This window comes from Solea solea, chromosome 9 (genome assembly GCF_958295425.1).
Source record: "Solea solea chromosome 9, fSolSol10.1, whole genome shotgun sequence".
Lineage (NCBI taxonomy): Eukaryota > Metazoa > Chordata > Actinopteri > Pleuronectiformes > Soleidae > Solea > Solea solea.
The window spans coordinates 3,749,151-3,766,819 of NC_081142.1; the positions used below are offsets into that span (position 1 = coordinate 3,749,151).

At 39.0% G+C, this 17,669-nt stretch overlaps 2 protein-coding genes across 4 annotated transcripts in view; both read right to left on the bottom strand.

Annotated features, from left to right (window-relative positions):
• pip5k1ca (phosphatidylinositol-4-phosphate 5-kinase, type I, gamma a) overlaps positions 1–8,933 on the bottom strand; it is a 41,901-nt gene extending 32,968 nt beyond the window's left edge. For both annotated transcript variants that reach the window (XM_058638290.1, XM_058638289.1), the window contains exon 1: positions 8,579–8,933. In XM_058638290.1, the coding sequence (XP_058494273.1) occupies positions 8,579–8,711 (133 nt within the window). In that variant the 5' untranslated portion in view covers positions 8,712–8,933. The remainder of the gene's footprint in view (positions 1–8,578) is intronic.
• Positions 8,934–11,162: 2,229 nt separating this feature from the next.
• Positions 11,163–17,554, bottom strand: gpx4a (glutathione peroxidase 4a). 2 transcript variants are annotated; one of them, XM_058639418.1, is made up of 7 exons: positions 17,403–17,554; positions 14,951–15,036; positions 14,709–14,853; positions 13,675–13,826; positions 13,507–13,531; positions 12,846–12,905; positions 11,163–11,473 (listed from the first exon to the last, which is right to left on the bottom strand). In XM_058639418.1, exons 1-7 carry the CDS (start codon positions 17,496–17,498, stop codon positions 11,441–11,443), a joined length of 597 nt encoding a protein of 198 aa, XP_058495401.1. In that variant the 5' UTR covers positions 17,499–17,554; the 3' UTR covers positions 11,163–11,440. The 2 variants fall into 2 exon arrangements, with proteins under 2 accessions (XP_058495401.1, XP_058495402.1); XM_058639419.1 differs by lacking the exon at positions 17,403–17,554 and adding an exon at positions 15,740–15,911.
• Positions 17,555–17,669: the final 115 nt, after the last annotated feature.

The window sequence follows — 17,669 nt, forward strand, 5'->3', positions numbered from 1 at the left end:
TAATACATTTTGGGTATCAGTTTTATAACTCCGTAACCAGTAGTTGGCGATAAAAAGCTTCAATAGTAACTGGTATTTACTTTATCAGTCATAGACATTTGTCATTATTATATATTATATTTATATTTGTGCATGCAAAAACAGAAAATACAAGTGTTAAACCTACAGAGAGAGTAAAGTACCACAAAACGGTATATGAAGGGTCCCAAGCCTTGCTGCATACCAAAAAACAGAATGTAAGCAGGGAGCAGGCTAATAGGAACTTTCACTGTGCCAAGTCATCCATAAAAATCAGTACCATCACAAAACAAAGCAGGCTTAATAAAAAGCTTCCTGCTCTCAGCTGCAGCAGGCACATGTCCCTTTTGAAACACAGCTTGAGGTTGTGACGTAAGAATCCAAACTCCCATTCTGAAGCCTCCAGAATCGCAATTTGGCCAGCGCCATGTTGACGTTCTGCAACCAGGAGTTGAGAGGTGGGACCTGCAACCAATCACACTGGTGTCGATGTGCCATAATGCGAACAACATCATTTATAGAACTGACTGCATCTTCTTTAGCTCCATGAGTGAATCATCTTGATTACATTCTGTTTTCTGATTATTATTTTTTGCAGGGGGGGGTCAAAGACATTTAATTTTGAGCTGTCACTAAATCATGTAATAATGAGTCAAAAGAACATCTGAAATATCAAGGACAGGTTGTGTAAATATCTCACAGGTAAACAGCAACACTAATGCAAAAGCAGACAAGTCACAGTCACTGTTACTTTACTATCCCTAATCCACAGGAGGCTTCCAGACTATCTGTCTGGATTATCAGGATAAAATGCAAGGACAGGTGGAAGACACAAGACCGTCTGTATGTTTTTCTAGTTTACTGGCTGCCTGCAGCGCACCATCTCTGCTGTGCTACAGCATTTGTGCACATGCAAATAATCACTTTTTATCCATTTTCAGAGCCTCTCACTGATTACACAGGAATGTATTTTCTTGTTTTTTTTTTACCATTCTCAGGTGGGTGGAAGCTTGACAAAAGAAATTAAATATCAATAAACAGCTGCCAGTTTTCAGCATCTACCATTCACCCTCACTGTCCAAATCCATTTATTTAACATTTAAACAGTGAAAAGTGGCTGAAATGGCTCAACTTTGCAATTACTGACAACAGCAACAACCCTCTACATCTTACCACTGCTACACCTTCATTTCATAGCATGGAACAGACTACTAATGAAACAAAGAAAAGGCCTTGGAAAAGGACATTCACAATAAGGAAGTGCAAAGAATGTTGCCTTTACTGAGGCGGAGTCAAGCTGATCGACCATATCCTGATAGAATATCATGAAAACCATAGTAACAGTGGCTTGTTTTAACACACTAACACAAACACACACACACACACACACACACACCCATATACATCTCCAAGTCAATAAAACAGCAACTCCTCCCTCACTGTCAGAGATGTAGAATACCTGTGTCTTTATGGGAATGGCAAGCCTCCCAGCTGTGTGACTCAACATGAACACTGAGCCAGAACAAACACACATTAAGAGATGAGTTGCAGTGATTAATATCCCTCTATTTGTGGTTTTGGTAAAAAATGTATCCATGGCAATGGTTAATGGAATGCTGAATAACTATTAAAACATTAGAGAAAGACATTAAAAGGGTGTGGGGCGGCGTATACTCCCTCTGGCAGAGTGACTTTCATTATCAAGCTAAAAACAGCTCAGTGCCCTCACCTCTACAAAATGACACATGCTGAAATTCTTTCAGTATGTTTTTCATTACAGGACTGAGCTTGGTGAACATTGTTCATCCTCACAATGCAGTGAAAATTGTTGAGTAAGACAAAAAGGTCCTTTCGCGGACTGAGGAGGAGAGAGGATGTTTTCAGTGTTGACTTAACAGGGTGCTAATCAGCCTGACTCCTGTGTGCTGCTGTGTTACTGCTGATGTTGCATCTTCTGCTACTGCAGGTGACTCAAAGAGTAATCTGCTGTAACTACAGGAGAAACACATTCTCAGGACACAGCTGCTCCCATTGATATAATAACTGCACAGTTAAATCTACAGACACTTACAGATTTACTGGCACTACAGCGCTGAAACTTAAACATTAATCTGTCAATCAGGAAGGCTATGAAAAGCTTTAGCTTTAACCCACACTTTTTGGGTTTATCATTATGAATTCAGAAGTTCTTTTGTCTTTGTGTTTTGTTTTCTTAATAAGATAAATATCGAATCAAAACAGAAAGCTATATCTTACACTCAGCCAGGTGTACATTATCATTTATCATTCTACTCACACATAGCAGCTTCTGTATCTCTCTCACTGAGTGAGGGTGCACTGCCTGCTACTTCAAAGAGTCCTCCTCCCCACTACCAGTGTAGGGCCAGACAAATACCGCACAGAAATATAAAACAGACTGACAGATAGACAGCAGCCTTGGCCTTTAGTAATATATTATATAATGCAGCAACTAACAGCTGGCAGCTGCTGATCTAACTTTACAATTGTGTAGAAAATGACTCCTCTTTCCTTAGGCTGCCATGGAATATAGAAGAATTGAGGAGAGGAAAAAAAGGTGTCTGTGACGAGTGTAAACACAGTATTTTCCCCTGCCGTGCAGACTGTAATAATCAAACAAATGAGATTTTGGAGAGCATATTACAATGTGGGAGCAACACAACATTACAAGTGACATAACAACCTTGACGATGTCCAGACTCCAGAGGCAGAACTGTGACTATGACAGTAGAATCAAATTTGCACTATAACATGTTTCAGTTTGTGTTTACGTGTAGTGAGTGTACAGCATAATGAAGGAAACGGTAGATTTGTGTTTTGAATTATTTTGGTCATTGGAAAACACAAGTATGAACCGAGCTGAGAATAGCAGGCAAATAAATAAGTGAATAAATATGTTCACAGAAAAACTAATTAAATAAATGGTGAATATCACCAGTAATTATACATCTAATCAATACAATTTCACAGAAGAAATTCTCCTCCACAACCTTCTCATAACATGGTTGTGCAAAGATGTGTTAAGCTGATGTCTGTAAATCCAGCTAATTCTCACACATTTCCCGGGTCTTACTATAGAGGCAGCAAATGGAAAGACCTACAGTGTTGACAACTCTCTCGTTCAACGTCATCCCACAATCGGCCCGTTTCATGGTATACAGTTTGACAGGTCACAGTAGGATAAGCACAAGGGCAAATAATTAAATTGATGATGGCAGAAGCTTATCTGGAGAAGCAGGATACGTTCCACTTCACCCAAACGGCATATTTTTGGACTATGGAGGGAAGCTGCTGAGCACAGGACCAGCACGGTCACAGTCGCCCCCGAGGTACCAATACCAGTTCTGCAGTCATCCTGCATCACTGCTGATACCAGGCCACAACATATCCTTGCTTTTAATTTCCTACAAAGGTCTAGTGAGTGACGCCTGAGGCTGGCACAACTCCAATGCCTTATTCAGGGAAATAAAAATAAGCTTCATCAATTCTGTTTGGGCACTTCAGATACGTCTGACAGCTTTGTGGTCCTGTCTGAAAGCTCAGTGCTCGCATTTTCTCCAGGTGCTGATGATGAAATAATAATCGCCTGCACAGTGGGCACAGAAACACACTCTTAATTGAAAACAGCAGGTCCTCCCTTTCCTAGCCTGGGAAGAACAACACTAAAGTGTAAAAACTGAGTGTAAAACTGAGTCAGAGCCACATTTGGTGACACATACTGTATGTAGTCTTTTTACGACAGCAAATTCACCACAACAGAGGAAACAGCATTCTTAAACTCTTTATGTGTCAGTATGTTTACATCACATTAGGAAAACATGTATTTATTGTGGAAGTCAGACTAAAACTGAACTTTTAAAATACATATCAACAACATAATAGACCGACTGAAATTGTACTATTGCATGTATGTGGTCAATCAGATCCAAACTGGCCAAGGCGCTGTGTGTATGTTTCACAATTTCCCACCTACTGGCTTTGACCCAGAAATAATAGAAGAACTTGATACACAGAAGAAGACCACAGAGAGAAAAACACGGCAAAATCCAGGGAAATACATTTCTTTTGGACTGATGATGAAAATATTGGAAATTTCATGGATGGTAGGAAGCCAGCTAAACCATCCACCCATCCATCATGTATCACTTTATCTTCCACAAGAGGGTCACAGGGACACTGGTGCCAATCCCAGCTGACATGCGGGTCACACCCTGGACAGGTCGCCAGTCCATCACAGGGTCACACATAGGAACAAACAACCATCCACTCTCACACTCACACCAACAGTCAGAACAGTGCTTCTCAAACCTATTATACTAAGCACCACATGAGAAAATATTGAGCCCTTGAAGACCATTATCGCCAACGTTAAAATACAGTGGTGTAAATAAGCCGAGCAATGTCAGCTACAGACTTAATTTGCTCTCTTATCATCCTCCTCTTCCTCACATATACTTTAGACACTGGTATAGCCAAATTAGATACAGATGGAGTGAGAGATACGGTGACTAATTATAATTATTTAAATGTTTTTTGTTATTTGCTTCATTTTCTACGCACTCTGGTCATAATTCCTTAGCTCCACTCCGACCAAATACCCATATATATATATATATATATATATATATATATATATATATATATATATATACAGATATATATATATATATATACACAGATATATATATATATACACAGATATATATATATATATACATATATATATACACACATGTATATACACACACATATACATACATACACACATAGTATATTACAAATTACACATGCAAATTCCAAGCAGAGAGGCCCGTGTTTTCCAACCAGATTGCAAACCCAGGTCTTTGCTTGAAGGCAACAGCGCTAACTGCCGCGTGACCCCAGTTAAACCAGAGTCTGCCTGAAACTAACTAGGTAACAAAGCAGAGGCAGACACTCTTTAATCAATAAATCAATTCCCTGCCAGTGCTAGTACACCGGGACAAGGACAGTGGTCCAATTAAACAGTGTGGGTTGTGCATGGATATGTACTGACTCAGAGAATAAAAAAAACTGGTCAAGCACAAGGACAATGAGCAGCAAGCACAACACTCCTTCCATGTGGTGTTAATATATGTAGTGTGTGTGGTACACATCCCCCCACATGCGCAGACAAAATCAGCAGCACAGCAGACGTAAATGAACCGCGTCATCTTCCACATGCAATAATATCACATCAAATAATGAACTGGCCACTCAGGATATAAACTGATCCTGGTATAGACAGACGCAGAGGGAGAGAGATGGAGGCCTTGCAGAAGAAAAAATGCAAGGGAAACAGATGGATGGTTGAATCCATAGGAGGCAACTACCCTTTGTGCTTCCGTCATCAATTCTGACAAGCCATGCCTACAGGAGATAACTGAGAAAAACAAGAGGGGGTGTACGGTGACAAATGAGTGGCAGAGCCAAGGGAATCACTCAGAGGAGGAGGTAGAAGAGTTGCAACTCACTCAGGGATAAGAGGAGGGAATAGGGCGGCAAAAAATGGCCTCAACAGAGGTTGAAGGTGACTGGAGTCAAACACATGTGTGGGGAGAAGATAAGTAAGATTAATAATGTTTGACACTCTGAGGATGACAAGCTTTAAATGGGACTACTCAGACAGCTATTAAAGAGCCAGCTGCAACACCCACATAACACTGTATTCACACATTCAGAGCAGCTGAGCTAAACACTGAAATTACACATTATGGAGAGTCTGACGTTGAGATGTCACGTGGACATATAGCATGTACATGAGCCAATAAGAATCAAGCTCTGTGACCTTTGCAGCTTACATTGGCATTCATTCTTTAATCAGAGCCAATATTCCAGTCATAGGAAACTTAACACAATCCCTGTGTTAAACACAAGAATCTCTTAAAGGCTGTTTGCTGACAGATGTTGTAAAGCAGCCAGGGTGTGAACCACACCTACCCTGACCTGCCATTGGGCTTAGTACAAACAAAATACCTTTAACAACAACAGCTTTGTGTCAGAGGACACACACAAGTTGAGGAATAAAAATAGAAATAGATTAAGTAAAAGGTTTAAAATTGTGGAATAGATTCTGAGAAAGAAATCATTGCACATAACGTAGGACAAATTAATTAACACAGTGACAGAAACTATGGGACAGCAGTACTGTACAGTTTGATAATAAGGTAGGCAGCAGTATTACAACAGTGTGGTAGGCGTTAGTATTGAGCTGATATCAGTGCTGGTCAGATAATCAAGTCAAAATCAAGGAATGAGATGCATAAAAAAGAAAAAAAGGTGAAAGTGGATACGATCCAAAATCTACTCTAAAATATAGAAAATAAAAAGCAGCAAAAGCAGTTTAACTGATTATTTTTTATATTATAGTAGTAGTTACAACATTAAACATCTGCAATCTCTCTAACCACCCTCTGTCTCAGAAAGGCCTGTATTTTCCATTACATGTGAAGGTGCATTGACCGTGCAGGCATACGCTCTTGAAATTTCCAAACGTGGATAAGACACGCGCCATCTAGCACACTAGGAAAAAAAATGGCATCTGCAGCCAAAGGCGGCCGACTTCTATTTTCATCCTCTGATACAGCTATGCTCGATGAGTAACCCTCACCAGGTGGCCCTTTGATTCACAAGCCTGTTCTGTGTAGAGGTAAAAATGCTCCTTGAAAATCTGTGCTTCATTCAGCAGGGACAATGAATGCGGATTTCATACGATCACAATCTGACAGGAGCATTGTGGTGAAGGATAATTCTGCCAAGACACTGAAATGTAAATTGAGACAAAGTAAAATTTGTCTCACAGAACTGTTACGGGGGTTAATTACTGATATGGCACAGGAAGAATAAAAACAGCACTCACTGTGTTCATATGTTAGTCCGATTTAGTCAGCTTTATTTTTCACGTTTTATATCTGCATTAGTGTCAGTGTGAAAAAATGTATAAAATAAACAAACAGAATCAGAGTGGCAGGTATCGCAATCTGTCAAAAGGTGAGTGGAAACAATGGAAAATCTTTAAATATCTCTAGGTTTTTACACTTGTAGGGGGTGGAAAAGGTGCCACAATACAAAAAGGCAAATGTGAATATGTACAACAGAATTCAGCAAATTAAGAGTGATGGTTATAAATTACGTGACTGAAGGGCCACCGAATGGAACTGAAACATTCCACTCAATTGCACTTATTTGCATTTTGACATGTCAACTTTTCAACCTCAGAAAAGCACCGAAACATTGTGCGGCAAATATTTCAAGTAGAGCTGCAACTAACGATTATTTTCATAATCGATAAATCTGTCGGTTATTTCTCGATTAATCATTTGGTCCATAAAATATAAGAAAACCTTAAAAAATGTTGATTGGTGTTCGTCAAACCTGGAAATGATGATGTTCTCAAATGTCTTGTTTTGTCCACAGACCAAAAAGATTCAATTTTAAGGATTTCTTTGTTATCCAGAGCAAAGAAATTAAGAAAATATTAAACAATTGGAAATCCCAATTGAAAATTAATGGATTATCAAAATAGTTGTCGATTCATTTAGTAATCGATTAATAATCGATTCATTGTTTCAGCTCTAATTTCAAGATTTCTTTTTAATTGTCTGTGCTTCCATTTTGTTTTTTGTTTTTTTAAGTGCAAATTAAAATCGATGAAAACCCACCCTGTCAGAGAATGAGACACCGGCTGTGGTTTTTTTTACAGCCAACCTCCTTTGCCAAATTTTCTATTTCCTGGCACAAGAAATTGCCAGCTAACAAACATTAAGCCAAAATAGAGGCTTTTAACGGTTTCAATTCAATTCATTATCCTAAATTGTGCATATTGTTTATAAAAACTGCAGAAAATCACAATTTCTATATATTGATGTGTTCAAAACTATTCCAATTATTGCAATTATTGCAAGGTAGTAGATTATAAAGTACTAAGCAAATGTTGTATGCAGGTCTGGAACATTTTTAACCAACACTGAACCGACTGAGATACTGAGTGTAGGATTGAATGTGCACTTTCAGATATTTTCTAAAAGTAAATAACAGAAAGTGTCAAATATGTTGAAATGTTACAACACATGATAATAAAAAAAAAATTAAGCTGACGTTCATGAAAAATTTCCAAAGATGCCGGAAAGTTCGCGAATGAGACAGCATTATCATGCCATTTAATAATTAACGGTTTTCTCCAACTTCTTCACGATTATCCCCAGTAATGGAAATTCAACTTATTGTGAGGGCTTTTATCGCGATAATATCGTGATCATATGATTGCTCAGGACTGTCCTACATTAACATGTACATTAAACATACACCACAGTATCTCATGTGTAGAGTCCATACATTACTTCACCTGCTCCATCTATTCAGCTAAGTTAGCTAGTAGCCTACCTAGCTTACCACTTCTTTGCTAGCAAAGATGAGTCGGGACTTTTTGTGAGAGCAGCAACAGAATTTATCTCTTTTAAATGCAAATGATGTGAAGGCAATGAGTGACACATTCCTGGTGAAATTGAGTCATTCGTCAACTTACCCATGTCTGCGGTGTCCATCCCGTAGCTAACTCCAACGACCGTGTCCCCATCATCGGATGCTGCGTCCCCGGATAGCGGGCTCCCGTCCTTGGCCTCCGACAGCCCGACCGCTCCCTCCGCTGCCGCTTCCATTCAGTCTCCCGGAGGAAAAACAGAGAAGCCCTCCAAATGAAAGACCCCGCAGCGACAGCGCTCTCCCGGTGGAAGGAAGGAGCAGAGCGTGATATGGTACGTAACAACAGTCAGACCGAGGAATATGTTATGATTATCAGCGACGGCGCCTTCATCTGTGCGGTGTTTCCTCGCACTCCGCTCCTCTCCACTCGCTCATTTCCAATCCTCCTCCTCCTCCACCTCCTCCTCTTCGGTGCTCCTCACCGCACTTGCTGCCGCTGCCTGGTTATTTTCTACTGGTACTGAATACTTTGGCGCCCTCTATATGAGCTTAAGGGAACCACAGCCATGAGTTTAGAGCTCAGAGCTTCTGTACACAAACACAATCCCATGTCAGTGCTCTCTAAAGATGGATACCTTTGAATGAATAAACAGTAGATAATAGACTTACAGGGCCAGTACAACCCATAAAATGTGCATTTCTATTTGCCAAAAACCGATTACTCCTTCAAACCTATGACCTAAAGGTTTATTAGATTATACCTCATACCTGAAGTCGGATTTCTTTAGGACAGGGGTCAACATCCATACACAGTACACACAATATTGTATTCGCCTTGTTTAAACACTGTTTGTGTAAAATTTGAGCAGCAGTGGTGAGGTGGTATGTGTGCATCACTAAAAGTAATGTTGGATTCAGGATTATTTAAAATAAGTGTAAACCTTGCGAGGTATAGGAGAGTGTACCGATACTGAGAAACTGAGCGGCTTTGGTGGAGGTTCATGCTCTCTGAGTGCTTTCTGGGATTTATTCCATTTATCCTTTGCACTCTTTCATTTTAAAGTCAGTTAATCCAGCACTTTACTTGTCATTTACTTTTATTTACTTTCTTATGTGACTCACTTTTATCCATATATTCTTGAGTATTTCATCTTATTTCTTTATTTATTGTAAACTCTGCCTTTGAAGTCGCCTCACTCCCAAACTGTTGATATGTTGTTTCTTTTGCTCCTGACAAAGGAACCAGAGAAATGAATGGTCATCCGTTCACCATGGGTTGGCACTTACAATGGCCAGAAAAAGAAAATATGACTACAAATAAGGGGAGTTAGGAACAGATAAGAAATAAAGATACTATACAAAATGCAATGTAATCAGTGATATAAGTGGATGGTATGTGAAACAGAATATCTACAGTTGTAATAACATGATGTAAAAATCCAAGGGATGAAATAAAGTGCAGTGTGGTGCTTTGTCTCTGTTGAATCAACAAACATAGTATGTATGTGTAAACAGTATGTAATCCAAAGATGATAGCGATTATGTCAAGTAAAGTGCTATTGAGTCCATTAGTGATTATGTTGGGGAGGGAGGGGACAGTGGTTTGTGGGTGGTATGAAGTCATTATGGCATGGGGGGGTTGAGAAGCTGTCTTTCACTCTTGATGTCCTCTTTCACCCTTGGGTATTATCTGCCTGATGGCAGGAGTGTGAAGAGGTGGTGTTGGGTTTGTGTTTGTGTCCCTCTGAGGACTCTGCTGGTGATTGTCATACAAAGAGGGGAGGGACACTCCCCTCTTTGTATGACCTACAGTCTGCCTGTGTGCTGCTGATGCTGAATCTCCCCAGCCTGGATTTCAGGCAGTACAGCCTCTACTGAGCCTTCCTGGTCAGCCAGGTTACACGGTGTGTCCAGGTGAGGTTAGGTTTCAAGTTCCTCTGCATCCACATCACTCTTTCCACTGCGGACTCACTGACGTAAAGTGGTGACTGAGGTGTGTCGGCTCCTTCTTTCCTTCCTTCCTCAGGTCCACTGTCACCTCTTTTGAAGATATCCTTGTGTGAAGACTTACAGTCGTGTTTGTACAAAATCACTGAAACAAATCTACAGTATTTCTGGTCGTTTTTTTTTTTGGCTACATTCTTGTTAGTGTACAAATCTGGCTGTGGGCTTTTATTTTATTTTTACAATTTTAGGGACCTGAAACATCTGTTGTATGGGAAACTTTACAAGGTCATTTCTGGCAGTGATCTGAGTTCAGGACAACTTTGACTCTATTACTGAAAATGGAAATCAGTCAGTTTTACAGTGTGGACTCAAAAGCCCTGCATCTGTACATTCAAATATCTGTAATTTGAGCTGCGGTTAAAATGTATAATTCCTTAATCAATGCTATGAATATAAAAAGGCATAAAACAAAGATTAGAAATCTTAGTTTGTGTTTAGGCATCTTTAAAGTGTATTGGCCTATGCTCTGATTCCTTAAAGCAGCGGTAGACTGGATTGCTGGAATACTGATTAATTGTTGAGTTTCATCCACAGATTATTAAACAATTTATGTTTTGGGATCACCATCACATTTCTAAAAAAAAAACATTATTATTATTATTTTTTTTTAAAGAGAGCAGGACACATGACATTCCACAGAAACCTGCAAGGCACAAAAAACCCACCACAGACTAAACAAGTCAAAATTAAATCTTAAAGATGTTTATTAGGAAAACACTTTTAGACATTCAGGAATTCTCTTCTCCTTCTCTCCAGAGAAACAATTGATTAAAAGCTTGGAAATTCTCCCAGGAGGTTTGCACGCCATTTTCATCAGGTCTGCCCTGCCCGACACACGGGTTTGTGAACAGACCGTCACTGGTCTGGGGTGAATCCACACTATATAACCACTGAGGCTTGGAGAGGCAGAGAGGAGAGGGGGAAGAGTGGACGGAGTATCAGTGAATTCAGTATCAGACTAAAGGTATCGAGGAAGATCCCTCTCCACCACCTGGAAAAAAGAGAGTAGAAATTGTCATCCAAATGAAAGTGTATAAAGAAAACATGACGTACAAACGTTTGACTGTGAGTTATGGACATGAGACTTTACTCTAATCCCATGATCATTTAAGGTTCAGTGTGTGGGATGTACTGCCATCTAGTGATAAAATAGCAAACAGCAACCAACTGGACACCCAGGTGCCACCTAATCTAATGTGTGCCTGCTAAAGTCTACATAATTTTAACAATATGTTTGCTGCCTTATCTTGCCATTAGACAGCCTTTTCTGGCTGGAAACTCCCTGAACCATGCACTCTTCTGTCCAAAAGTCCATGGAGATAATCAGTGTTTTTAGCTCGCAGGTTTGCACATTTGAATGTACCGACAGAGGAAACAGTGGATCAACATCTCCTGTGTGCTGTGATGTAAAATCATTGATTTTCTCTGTGGACTTTGGTAAAGGCTTAAAGAGGTAAAGGCTGTCTAACAGGCACCTTGGTTGACATCAAATTTAAAGACTTTTCAAGGTCTTCCCTGGACGCATTCCCTCAATATTCAAGGACAGAATGTGCTGACACAGCTTAAGATGGGAGGGCAACTTGTAAGAGTCACTTCCCCCTGGCTTCCATCCAATTTGTCCAATTCAGCACGCACTGCATCTGGACAAGTGATTGTCTTTCCGATCTTGGGCAAGTCAGTCTTTGTAAATCTCTTTGGTGAGCCAAATTTGCATTTACCAGACATCACGTCATTTGCTTTCTCTTGCTTAACATCACTCACTTATTGTTCTGCATGAAATTTCACGTCAACGGCAGAGAGAGAGAGACAGTGCACAGTGTCCACAACACCGCTAGTGATTCAGCGCCACATGTTCTGCATAGGCCTGGTTTACGTACATCACGCAGTGCAGGGCATGAAACAGTAGGTGGCGTCGTAAAAAACAAGGGATACGTGTACCTAAATATCAACTTCTTGCACAAAATTCAAGCACTTTCAATGACCCATGTCTATTTAGGGCAATTTTCAAAAAAACTTTCAAGGGCCTTGAGGGTTCTTTTTCAAATTCACAAACTTTCAAGGATTTCAAGGACCCGTGGGAACCCTGATATTCTTAAGATATGGTGGATTTAAAATCAATTGTTTTGTTGTATCTCTACTGGCAGCCATGTTTTCTGTGAGGACAAGCATGTTTCAGACTGAAAAAAAATATCCTGCATAATGGACCAATTTAAATCTACAGGGATTTCCTCTCTTCTTTTGTTAGCAGGCATCTGCACACAAATGATTACACAACCACATCAGAAAGCTAAGACCAAAAAGGATAAACCAACAGTCAAGCCAGAAAAACACGAGTATTTGCAGTAGAAGATGTTTGTACATACAACTGGATCATCCATGGGTCCATATCGCTTCACCACCTGCCCCTGTCTATCGATCAGAAACTGAAGAGGAAGACAAAAGGAAACTCATCATTTCATTTTCATGGTTTACTTTTCAAAGTAAAATAAGGCACAAAAGACACATGTTTTGCAAAAAATAAAATTAAAAAAATTGTGTGTAAGAGTGTGAGCCCCACCCCTGGTGGGCTGAGAGGTCATTAAAAACCAATACATTTATTTTTTCAATTTTGCAATTAAGCTTCAAATAAAATATTTATAATCGATTTTAAAACACAATTATAGTCATAAAACAAAGCCATTATATTTAATGTGTTATAATATTTATAACCTTTTTTTTGTAAATGGTCAATTGTTGTATTAAAGTAGAACAGGTATAACTGGTCAGGGACCACAGTCGACAGAACACTTCATTGTGTGCTGGGTCAGGCTGGAGGGAGCGGTGGATTTCAGATGAGACAAGGAAAATGCATAAATCTATCAGAATTGTGAGTTAAGATTGTTGGTGGGCGGCAGATTTTCAGAATTCAAATGATGCTGTGACATTCTAAAGTTTAGGAATGGCCGGGGTTCGAGCTGAAGGTGCAAGCACAGATGGTGTTTCATTGTTTGCTGGTTATGTGTAAATACTGAAATAAACATTTACCTTTGTGTAATTCCACTTGATGCTACTGCAGGAATGAAAGGAAATCACATGATCAGTGAGTAACAGTCCCTGTTATAACCTGCACACAGAAGGCTTTTTTGTTTAACAATTAGAGAAGTTTTGTTTTAGCCAAAGTGGCTAATGATTCATGTGTAATTCATCACTTACTTTCCCAGAAAGCCACTTCCGTTGGGCTGCTCCTTCATCCACTTCCACAGAGGGTGAGCGTTGGCCCCGTTCACATCGATCTTACTGAACATGTCGAACGTAACGTTGTAAGACTCGGCAAACCTCTTGATCTGAGCTTCAGTGCCAGGCTCCTTCAAAGTAAAACAAGTAAAAAAAACAAACCTCAGAGCCAGTGGATTTACAGTATATTGAATTATACATAATACTTAGTAAGTAAGTCAGTAAAGTTTAAAAACAACCTCAGCCGACCCAAGTGCTGTACAGACTAAACAAATCCAAATTTAAAGAACATAAAAATAGAAACAATTGCAACTTGTGCTTTTAAAATAAGTAAAACTTTAAAAAGAGAAAAAACAATACAATATTTAAACAAGTAAATTAAAGCATGCACAATAAAACAGAGGTACCTTGTCTAACCAGTGCTAAAAACCAGTGAGAAGAGTAAGTAAAGTACTTTCTATGAATGACAATTCAAAGCTGCTTTACACAACACTTTTGCCATTCACCCATTCACTCACATTCATACAGTGCATATAGTTTCCCACGCCACTGGCACAGGCGTCAGGAGCAACAGGGGGTTAAGTGTCTTTCCCAAGGACACATCAGCATGTAGACTAGCGGAGCCGGGAATCAAACATACCGTGAGCTACCGTTTAGCCCCCCTAAGGTACTTAGCAATACAACTACTAAACCAATGCTGGTTTCATGTACTACTATATTTACCAACCATTTTCAATTCAAGTAATGTCCTGTACATCCATGAAAACCAAAAGTATAAAGCAAGAGCAAAGTGACTTAAAATTAAATAAATTCATTGATAAACCATTCTAAAAAATTGATTTCCAGTCATGAATTTAACATCTAATATCACTTTTTCTTTTGGATACACAATGAATATTAAATCTATAAAATATTCTCTCATCTTTGTCAGTAAAGAATTCACGGTGAAATTTTCTGAAGACATTCATTTATTTTTTCCTTTTCTCATAGAAACAAAGAAAGTGTTTGTGTACCTGGTTTGCAAACTGGTTGGAGGGGAAGGCAAGGACACGTAAACCTCGCTCAGCGTACTTGGCGTGCATCTCCGCAAGCTGAGAGTAGTTTACTTGGGCTTTGCCTCATTTAGAGGCAACATTGATGATGATGACAACATCCCCTCTGCAGACACAAAACAGACACACACATCCATACAGTTTTAGAGACTGTTGAGTCATTATGGGATGCTGCAGCAAATTTTGGGACTCATCAGATTTACCTGTATTTCTCCAGGGAAACCACATTGCCATCGATATCTGTCGCAGAGAAGTCATAAATAGACGTGGCAGTCTCTGTGGAAGCAGACTGGCAGGAAGACAGAGGAGGGAAAAAGAGAAGAGTGATGACTTTCAGAGTGCACAATCAGGTCAGGTTTCCAAGAACATTTACACAACTGTGTGTCCCAGCGGATGGAGCAACAATTACCATGAAATACAAGCCTTTTCTCTCAATGATAGTTATTTCATTATAAAAGAGAATTGATTCACATTTGTGTACAAATAAATAAACACAATTATGCACAAACAAGAAACAATGTGATGTGACACGCAGGGTATAGCTTATTTCTCTAAAGAAGAAAAAATATAACAACAACGATAACACTACTACTATTAATAATAAAACCACATTCATAATAATACATTAGCGAGTTTAACAGTTTGTTTTCTTTTCATACCTTATTTTCTTTGAAATATTTATGATTTGTCTATTTGATATGCACTGACCAGTGTTACACAATCATCTAGTACCTGGTAATCTATTCAATAACAAATAACAAAATCTATTTAAAAGGACAAAAATGCTAACGGACAGTTTACAGAGATGAACTTACTTAAAATGAAAATAAACATAGAACATGAGAGAAAAGAAAGCTTACAAAGAAAACATCCAATTTCCAAAAAGTTAGTTTGCTATGTTATTAATTAAATAAAAGAGTATGACATGAACATAGGTCCTGGTCCTTAAGTATAAAAAGGTATTTAGGTCAAAATGTCGTTTTCTATCTTACCATAACCTGCAGCAGGACAGAGAAAAGGACAGTGGACCGTATCAGGCGCATGACTGCACTTGAGACAGGTCCTCTGAAGGCAGCTGTGATCAAATCTCTGAACCACTCAGTGGCTTCAGCAGCACATTCACTGAGAAACTACAGTCCCTCTCCTGAGAGAGCACACGTCCCACTGAGCTCATATAAAGCCAGCCGGGTGATCATTAACACAACCACTGAGCTCTGATAGGTTCCTCTCTACTGATTCCTTTAAAAGCTGACATCAGAAATGCACGTGTCGTCCACAGTTCACAGTTCATCATCATGAGAACACACTAAACACTGTTGGAGTACTTAAAAAAGCAGAGAATTAAGACCATGGGAGGTTGAGCTCCATGTGGCCAGGGCAAAGAGCAGCAGTGTGAGGGAATACATAAGCCTGTTACACAACATGCTTAATGTCAGAGGGAAAAACAAAAGGTTACATCAGTGAATTAGCAGAATTTCCAGCATACACGTAGCCTCCAATAAATCTCACTCTGATAAAAACCTAAATCATTAATTCAACATAATAAATTAGCATAATCTGAGAAAAAAACAACACATTTATTTTAAAATTAGAGTCTGGTAATAGCGGTTATAGAGCAGAGTGTGACAGAGCATCATCATGACCTGATTTATAAAAAATTTATTATTTTACAATGTTCTGGCAAATCTACATGCAAGTCATCAATAAACTATACATATATGGTTACAGGAGTTACTGTACTAAAGTAACTCTTGTACTAAAATAGCACAGTACAATTTATTATTTGCTTAAACATGCTGAGACCCTTTTTACATCCAGGAAATTCATACTGTATTTGGTTTAATAGTTTTCAGTAGGAGGGTAACGGAGTACATTTGCTTGAGCAGTGCAATTCCATCACATTTCAGAAATAAGTGTATCAGCTTTTCATCTTGCTGCTTGTATATGTTTCATCTTGTATAAACTGACACATTTATAAATATGTGACAGACACGATTAGGCACCAAAAATATCATATTAGTTTTTGTACATGAAAACTCTCTCCCCTCTTTTTATCCACAATTTTGCCATTAATTTGAATCTATTAAAAATGGGAGGGGAAAAAACAGGAAAAATAAATACAAAGGCCTTGGATCTAGTAAGGAAATGTAGCACTCTTGCTCTCTTGTGCAATTTGATTCTTCACTTATTTGATAATTATTTTTTGTTGTTGTTTCCTATTTTCATTGCCACCAGCAGTGACTGAATGTTGTGCTGTTCATTGACTTTGTGTATATATATAGACATCTGTAAACCAACATGGTATAATATGGTATTTCCCATATTTATTTACAGCATATTCACCTGTTTCTGATTTGGTGAAGGCAATTTTACTTCTGAGTAAGCACCATATTCTTCCCAATCAGAAAAACTCTTAATATACCTAGATACTTTATTGTATGAGTGTGATTTTTGTGTGTGACAACATTTGCACAGCCTTTGCTGTCCCTCAGTGTTTTTTTATAGTGTCGTCGTCAGATTATTATTGTTTTTTTGTTTTTTTTTTACAAAACAGAGTCACATGTGATGAAAAACAAACAGTTATCAGTGAACAGTGGTGTGTTTACACACACTCCTCACCACCACTGTCATGAAAACAAGAGAATGTTACGTTACCGTTATGGACAAGAGGACAAAGTACAGTATCATGACCACTGCTAGTCCGACGCTCGTTACAGCCCCGAATATTAAAATAACGCCGAAAGGCCTCATATTGACATGAACAGGTCATTCATCGTCATATTTTCAAACAGAGCTTAAAGTGGGCGGATACTAAGGGTAATATCCTGCTTCTTCTTCCTCGTTGATTTTAAAAGCGGTTGGCATCTTCGTATTAGGTGCATTGTTGCCACCTTCTGCTCCGGAGCGTGGACCGCAGATAAT